The 8,494-nt window shown below is 39.4% G+C and overlaps 1 protein-coding gene across 1 annotated transcript in view; it reads left to right on the plus strand.

Annotated features, from left to right (window-relative positions):
* The window catches only part of MRPL47 (mitochondrial ribosomal protein L47), a 31,007-nt gene that overhangs the window by 21,391 nt on the left and 1,122 nt on the right, over positions 1 to 8,494 (plus strand). Inside the window, exons 5-6 of the mRNA XM_036115921.2 lie at positions 3,355 to 3,485; positions 5,761 to 5,856. Coding sequence (XP_035971814.1) covers positions 3,355 to 3,485; positions 5,761 to 5,856 — 227 coding nt within the window. The remainder of the gene's footprint in view (positions 1 to 3,354; positions 3,486 to 5,760; positions 5,857 to 8,494) is intronic.

The following is an 8,494-nucleotide window of genomic DNA, read 5'->3' on the forward strand; positions in this document are numbered from 1 at the left end:
ACTGTATATATAGTTACTCATTTTTCTTTGTATTGAGATCATGTAAATATCCTGTAATTCCTCAAACTTTTATTCACTAGTTTTAGCATCTCTTGATCAGTTATTACTGTGATGTTTGCTAAATGATGATTTTCTTATCCCACAATTCATTCTATGTTTATTGGTTAGCTTTTTTCTAAAGGAATGGTTTTCCCTTCTGTTTCTTCCTTCTTTCCTATCACTGTGGACTCCTGGATTCCAGTTTTATTCAGTGAGTTATAATTCTTTAATACCATCATCCCTAAATGGCCAGTGTGGGTTCCTTCACACTGGCCTCTGTGTTCTCATCATTCTTTCATAAGGCACAACAAGTTGTTCTGGATTCATTTTGTACTTTCCCTGCCCCAGCCTTGGAATCAGCCATTTTACAGAGGAATACCCTGATTCCTTTTAGTGGAGAGTGATTTTTTTAGAAACTAAGATCTGGGTGATAGGTGTCCTCATTGCTACACAACATTTGTAAAGAATTGAGATTTTATTTTCAGGTATATTTGCTAATTCTGCTATTAAGGAAAGTTATGTTTTAGAGATTTTTTTTTTTTAAGATTTTATTTATTTATTTGTGAGAGAGACAGAGCATGAGCCAGGGGTGGGGAGTAGGCAGAGGGAGAAGCAGACTCCCCACTGAGCAGGGAGCCTGACACGGGACTCGATCCCAGGACCCTGGGATCATGACCTGAGCCAAAGGCAGACGCTTAACCGACCGAGCCAAGAGATTCTTAATAAAAGTGCATTGGCTATTTATAAATAGCACATTGTTTATTTGGTGAAGAAGCTTTTGCTTGTTCTAAGATTTTTAAACTTCAGAGGTAGACTATCCCCTATCCCTGTTTAAAAAAATATATTTCAGAAGTGAACTTCATCCCCATAGGTCCTATTAATGTATTGCATTTTCTGAATAAGTGGAATCCAAAAATAACATTTTCTCCAGATAAACTGAAAGCAATAATTTTTTTTTTTTTTTTAAGATTTTATTTATTTGCGAGAGAGACAATGAGAGACAGAGAGCATGAGAGGGAGGAGGGTCAGAGGGAGAAGCAGACTCCCCGCTGAGCAGGGAGCCCGATGCGGGACTCGATCCCGGGACTCCAGGATCATGACCTGAGCCGAAGGCAGTTGCTTAACCAACTGAGCCACCCAGGCGCCCTGAAAGCAATAATTTTTTAAGCCTCAAATGTATGGAGTCTTCTCCATGTTTTGTGACATACTACTAAGGAAAATTTATCAAGAAAAATACTTAAAAAGAATTATTCTCAATTTAAGATAAAACCTGAAGATTTGGAAGTGTGTAAGGACACTCTAAGCTCTGGAGTAGTTAAACTAGAAAGGAAAGAAAGCTCTTTGAGGTTGGCTTGTTTTGAATAAGGTGTATCTAATTGATACTTCTGATTTTCCTTCTTATCTGGTGGCATGAACATGAGTTATCGAATGTTAACTCTGTGGACTGGGTAGCCATTTACTTTCTTTGTGAGCTAACAGTAGATTTCAGTTAGGAGCCCCAGAAGTAAGCTTGCATGGGAGAACTCTAATGTAGTCGGTTCACAGCCAGGCTTACTAAGTTCCTAAGAGCTACACAGCTTCGTATTAGGCCCTGACCAGTCTGGTTTCTTCACTCTTCTGAGTTTGTCTGTCTTCAAAATAGGATTCACTATTCTCACCCATCTTTTATTTCTCAGAGATTTTGTAGAAATTCATATAGTTAAGAGGAAGTACATGTGGATTCAGCTGCTCATTGTGGCTTTGACTGAAGAAGGGAGAATAGAAGCACTGAGTGTGAGCTGAGTGTACGGGTTATGAGGTAGTCTATCTAAATTTGTGGCTTTCATATCTCTTTTGGGTCTCGCAGCCAACTAGAAGACTTTTTTTTTTTTTAAGAGTGTGCGCGCCTGTGCATGTGGGGGTGGTGGGCAGAGGGAGAGGGAGAGAGAATCTTAAGTAGGCTCTACACCCAGCATGGAGCCCAATGTAGGGCTTGATCTCATGACCCTGAGATCATGACCTGAGCTGAAATCAAGAGTCAGACACTTAACCGACTGAGCCACTCATGCACCCCTGGAAGATTATAATCTAATCTGTCATCCCTCCTCCCCCCCCATTTTTGAGAGCTCTTTTAAGAAACAAATATGTATGTGCAATATTTCTATTTGTTATGATGCTCACAGAGAATACATACAACCAGCTAAAAATGCCTCTCAGTATTTAGAGCTATGAAAAAATTTAGCTCATCTGTCATTATAGTCCCCAAATATGAATATTTATTTATAAAAATACATATATTGCCTTACCAGTATATTATTATATGCATTGTAAAACTCAATAGAAATGTTAAAAGAAAGAGATAAGAATAGAGGTCCTAATAGGATCTTCTTCCATCTTGATGGATCTTTAGAGATTAGGATTGGGGTAGACTGATACTCCATTCTCTGTAATAGTAGCGGCTGCCAATTAGGTCAAAATATCAATGTCTGTGTGTTAGGGCACACTGATTAGTTGAGGCCAAAACATGGGTTTTAGCAAACTGTTACCATTTAATAATTCATTGAGTTTTGAAATAACAGGAGTCAAATGGGGTCTCCATAAGGAGTCTCTGCAAGTGTATCCCACTCCAAGCAAAACTAATACATATATATGGAAATCTGAGCTAAGTAGATCTTCATTTAAATGAAACTAAACTTTTGGGGCACCTGGGTGGCTTGGTTGTTTGAGCATCTGGCTCTTGGTTTCAGCTCAGGTCATGATCTCATGGGTTGTGAGATCAAGCCCCGAGTCAAGCTCACACTCAGCGGGAGTCTGCTTGAAGATTCTCTCCCTCTGCCCCTCCTCCAACTTGCATGCACACGAAGGTTCTCTCTCTTTCTCTCTCAAATAAATCTTTTAAAAAATAAATGGAACTAAACTTTTAAAAAATTACAAAAAGTGATACTGTAAACACCCATGTATACATACCTGTGCCAAAAAGATTTTTAAGAAATATTTGACAGAATGGTTTTTTGTTTTTTAAAGATTTCATCTATTTATTTGACAGAGAGAGAGACAGCACAAGCAGGGGTAGCAGCAGAGGGAGAGGGAGAAGCAGGCTTCCTGATGAGCAGGGAGCCCGATGCGGGCGCTCTATCCCAGGACCCTGGGATCATGACCTGAGCTGAAGGCAGACGCTTAACCGACTGAACCACCCAAGCGCCCCCAGAATGGTTCTTTGACAAAAATATTCATTAAGGTTTTCTGTAGCATTGTCTTTATATGTTCTCTCTCTCTTTTTTTTTGGTATTTGTTGTAGGTGATTGTTGAAATTACATCTTCTTATTCTCTTACCAGGTAATAGATTCCATGGATGCATTAGATAAAGTTGTCCAGGAAAGAGAAGATGCCCTAAGACTTCTTCAGACTGGTCAAGAAAAGGCTAGACCTGGTGCTTGGAGAAGAGACATCTTTGGAAGAATCATCTGGTACATAGTTTCCACTGTGGTTTTTCTACGATGAGAGTGGCAGTCTCATGGCTTATTCTCCTGTCCAGTATCTTTTACAAAAACTCTCACCATAAGAAATATATTATAGATGTATCTAATGTAAACAGAGGTCCCCAGGCCCCTTTGGGGCCCCAGGATATGAATGAAGGTAACATTATCTGGTAGGCCAGGCACCCCATTCTCATGATTCAGTTATTCGTAGGTTCTTTTTTTTTTTTTTTTTTTAAAGATTTTATTTATTTATTTGACAGAGAGAGATACAGCGAGAGAGGGAACACAAGCAGGGGGAGTGGGAGAGGGAGAAGCGGACTTCCCGCCGAGCAGGGAGCCCGATGCGGGGCTCGATCCCAGGACCCTGGGATCATGACCTGAGCCGAAGGCAGACGCTTAACGACTGAGCCACCCAGGCGCCCCTATTTGTAGGTTCTTTATAACAGTAGTTCCTAACTTATGTCAGTCATATGACTTTTTGAGAATTTGATTAAAGTTATAGATCCTTTCCCTAGAAAAATGAATGTACATGTGCACATGTAATTTCAAAGAGTTATAAAAACCATGAAGCTAATTTTAGGGCACATACCTGCCAATTAAGAACCTGAGATTTAGGGACGCCTGGGTGGCTCAGTTGGTTAAGCGACTGCCTTCGGCTCAGGTCATGATCCTGGAGTCCCGGGAGCGAGTCCCGCATCAGGCTCCCTGCTCGGCAGGGAGTCTGCTTCTCCCTCTGACCCTCCTCCCTCTCATGCTCTCTGTCTCTCATTCTCTCTCTCTCAAATAAATAAATAAAATCTTTAAAAAAAAAAAAAAAAAAAGAACCTGAGATTTAAGCGGCATCTGGGTGGCTCAGTCGTTAAGCGTCTGCCTTCGGCTCAGGTCATGATCCCAGGGTCCTGGGATGGAGCCCCACATCGGGCTCCCTGCTCAGCGGGAAGCCTGCTTCTCCCCCTTCCACGCCCCCTGCTTGTGTTCCATCTCTCGCTGTGTTTCTCTGTCAAATAAAGAAAGAAAGAAATCTTAAAAAAAAAAAAAAAACCTGAGATTTAAAAAATTCTCAAAAGAAAAAAGTTCTCAAGGAATAAGGCCATATGAACCCATTTCAATGTTTGCTTCCATTGCCATCAGGATAAGCCCTAGTCCAAATTATGAAACAGTTTATTTTCATTACATCTTTCCACCTTTTGTCCCTCTAGTTCCCGAAGTTCTGTCAGACCTTGGGAAAGGATCTGATAATAAACATTCAAACTGAGGTATAAATAATTGAGAAGACCCAGTGTAGTCTGTCTCTTCCAGGGTTGTACTGACATTTGAATTGAGCTGCTAAAAGGAAGCATACTTAGTAGAATTTTAAACATCAGTCAGCAAAACGAAGAAGGCATTGTGGGTGGTTAGAGACCTTCTGTGCGCTCCTGAAAGTAAACCACATAATAGTGCTTACTCATTAGATAGGATCTTTTAATGGAGTTTGCAGTAATGGGGCTGCTTGGAGCCAAGTGTAGGGGAGTAGCTATATGTCTGTAACTGTGTAATCCAATACAGGAAAGAAAAATTACCAAAACACCTAAGTAGAAACTTTATTTTTTACTAATTTTTATTTGGATTAATCCAGTTGAGGTCAATTAGGAAAGGGTGAGGATAAAGGAGAGAATCTGTGTCAATACTAGAATCTGGATGAGTGCTATTCTCTTCCAGATTTTTAAAAATTTTGCTTTTTAACTTTCCAGAGCTAAACAAAGTAGTAAACAAAGCAATTATGTCATCTTTCCAATGTAGTTTATTAACTCAAACATTTTAATTCCAGTGCCTTTTCCCTAATTTTCTATTGCATGTTAAAATATTTAAGATGCTAAACCTTTTAAATGCAGAGCTCCTTCTTAAAAACATTTCATCTAAGGTTTTTTTTCTGTCAACAAGAACATGTAGCATATTATGTTATATTAATATTATTGCAGGGGGAGGGGCAGAGGGAAAGAGAATCCTAAACAGGCTCCGTGCTCAGCGTGGAGCCCGACATGGGGCTTGATCTCATGACCCTCAGATCATGAGCTAAGGCGAAATAAAGAGTCGGACATTTAACCAACTGAACCACCCAGGTGCCCCTGTAAAAGCTTTTAAAAGCCAGTTTAAAAAAGAAAGCCAGTTACATCTCATTTTATTGAAACATATTTAGCTCAAAGATGGCTAAAACTTTTTGTAAAAAGTGAAAAATGTATTAAATATTTTCTATTAAGGCAGTACCTTTTTGTTTTCTTGGCAGGCACAAATTCAAGCAGTGGCCTATACCTTGGTACCTAAATAAAAGATACAATAGGAAACGATTCTTTGCAATGCCCTACGTGGAACGTTTTGTCAGGTGAGCACAAATACCCTTAATAATGAAACTTAACACAAGTTAAGCTTTTACGTAAGTAATACATGTACATTGTGGGAAAAAATAGAAGAATCAGGTAGAAAAGATGAAGTTAAAGTCTTCCATAATCTCACCATCCAGAAATAGCTTCTGTTAACATTCTAGTGTATATCCTTTCAAAAATTTGTATTGCCCTTCTATTCATCAATCTGTATGTAAGTACATGATTAAATCCCTCTGTAATGTGAAAAGGAAGGTCCAGATACTTCAGTTGCATAACATAGGAGCTCATGTTATCGCATGAAAGGGAGCTAGGGTGAGGGGAGTGCATCTTTTGTTACATTAATGATGTAACTTTTGGAGAGCACCTAATGATGGGGACTAGTTGCTAGAGGAACCAACTTTGAATAGATGGTTGAAACTTTCAGTCCCACTCCCTGATTTCTGGAGAGGGGAAAGGGGCTGGAGGGGAATCAGTTGCCAGTGGCAAGTGATTTAATCAGCCATGCCTATGTAATGAATCCTCCATAAAAACCCAAGAGGACAGGGTTCAAGGAGCTTCACTTTTGGTGAGTAGCACCTGGAAGTTGGAGGAGAGTGGGATGCCCCACTCTTTGCCCTGTGCACCTCTTCTATCTGGTTGCTCCTGAGTTTATATCCTCTTATAATAAATCAGTAATCTAGTGAGTAAAGGGGTTTCCTGAATTCTGTGAACAACTCCAGCAAATTAATCGAACCTAAGGAGGGGTCTTTGGAACCTCTGATTTACAGCTAGCCTGTCAGAAGTACAGATAACAACCTGGACTTGGAACTGGCATTTGAAGGTCAAAAAGTTGTGGGAACTTCCAGCCTGTAGCGGGTTGTCGAGCACAGGTGACGACCTCTGATGCAGTTTCCATGTAGATAGTGTCAGAATTAAGTTGGAAGTCTCAGACATTCTGCTGGTGTCTGAGAATTGCTTGGTAGGAGGGTGGGGGTAGGGGGGCCCACCACCCATGGAATTAGGTCCAGAACCCTTTTATATAGTACATCGTTTTACATGGGCATTAAGTAGCACTCATCTTTTTCATCATCAGTGCTCTAGATGCGGTCAGTCCTTGATTTAATTCTTCTTGCAGGTCTCCAGGGTCTGTCCTTTGTACTCCATCTCTGCCCTAGTGCATTCCCTCTTCATCAAAATGAATTATTGAACATCTTCCTCATTCCAGTCCATTCACATATTGCTTCCTGGCTCATTTTCCTCAAACCTTTTTTATCACTCAGTGTTGTTCAAAAATCTACAGTAGCTTCTTGTCTACAGAACAAATCCCAACTCCTTCCCACCCATTTCCACAACTTAGTGTTAGCTGCATATCCTTCATAAAAGTCATACCTTTCTTATTTCCTGAATAGTCTTGCTCATTTTCCTTTTGTTGCTCCTTTATCTACAGGTCTGAAATCTCTCCACCATTCACATTTTAAGGCCCAGTTCAGATGCTAAGCAATTAAGAAATTCAACTGCACTGTTTTTTTCCTCCAGTTTCTCTAAGCCTAATGTGCCATTTGGTGCTTTTGTCCCTTAGTCATACAAGGTGAAGCTATAGTTGACTTTTAAAATAACGTATGAGAATTTATGAATCCAGTGTCACTCTTATAGGCCTTATACATGTTCTAACTATTCTATTTTTGAAACTACCTTTTTAGCCTTACCTTCAGAGCATGAAGCATAATCTTCTGACTATTCTTAAGAATAACAAACCTTATTCTTTCATATGGGTTCATTGATTTTTTTAATGGCCAAAATTTAGTTGGAGCAAAGATTGATGAATAGAATGGGTAATCTGATTTCAGCTTTGCTTAGTCTTTATACTTAATTTACAATATACCTTGTATTTTTAAACATCTACGCCTATTTTGGTCTTCACCCAGATAGAATTCTTATCTCAAATTTCTATGACCTCTCCCACAGCATTGGCCTATTAAGTTATTCACTACATAGCTCTTAATTCTTGTTATATTTTATATAAACTTATGCCTAGTGATCCATACAGTATCCTGGAAAATATCATCTTAAGTACAGCAGAGGGTTGGCATCCATGATGAATTTGTCATTTGCAATTTTGATTCGTAATTGACCTTAGAGGTCAAAATAATTTTAGCTGAGGCACAAATGCTTCATGCTCCAGGATGGTGATGGGTAGAAGCAAACTCACATAGAAAGTGGCGAGTCTAACTAGCACGTAAGCATCATCTGTTAGTAGAGTTTTATTCTCTCTGTTGTAGGGAAAAATGATATGGTAGACTGAGTGCTATTTGGAATTAGGGAATTCCTAAAAGTCTCAGGATATATCTCAGGGTACAGAAAAATCTATTGTATTCAATAAAACTAGTGCTTTTAAAATAAAGTATAGAAAGGTAGCCCAGTCTTTTACAGGCTCACATGATCTGTTCATTCTTTTCAGGTAGGAAACAGAAGAATTGGTGTAGGGTTACAGAGGGTTTTTATTTCAAGTTCATCTCTGACTTGTGTAGGTTTACAGTGATTATTCAAGTTTAATAGTCTATATGACACACTTAAGATGGAGGCTGGCATGACTGAGGCTTTTAGGTAATGGATTTGGACATACTTTGATAGTACTGATAACGGGAATAGTTTTGTATA

The sequence above is a fragment of the Halichoerus grypus genome, chromosome 1, assembly GCF_964656455.1.
Source record: "Halichoerus grypus chromosome 1, mHalGry1.hap1.1, whole genome shotgun sequence".
NCBI lineage: Eukaryota > Metazoa > Chordata > Mammalia > Carnivora > Phocidae > Halichoerus > Halichoerus grypus.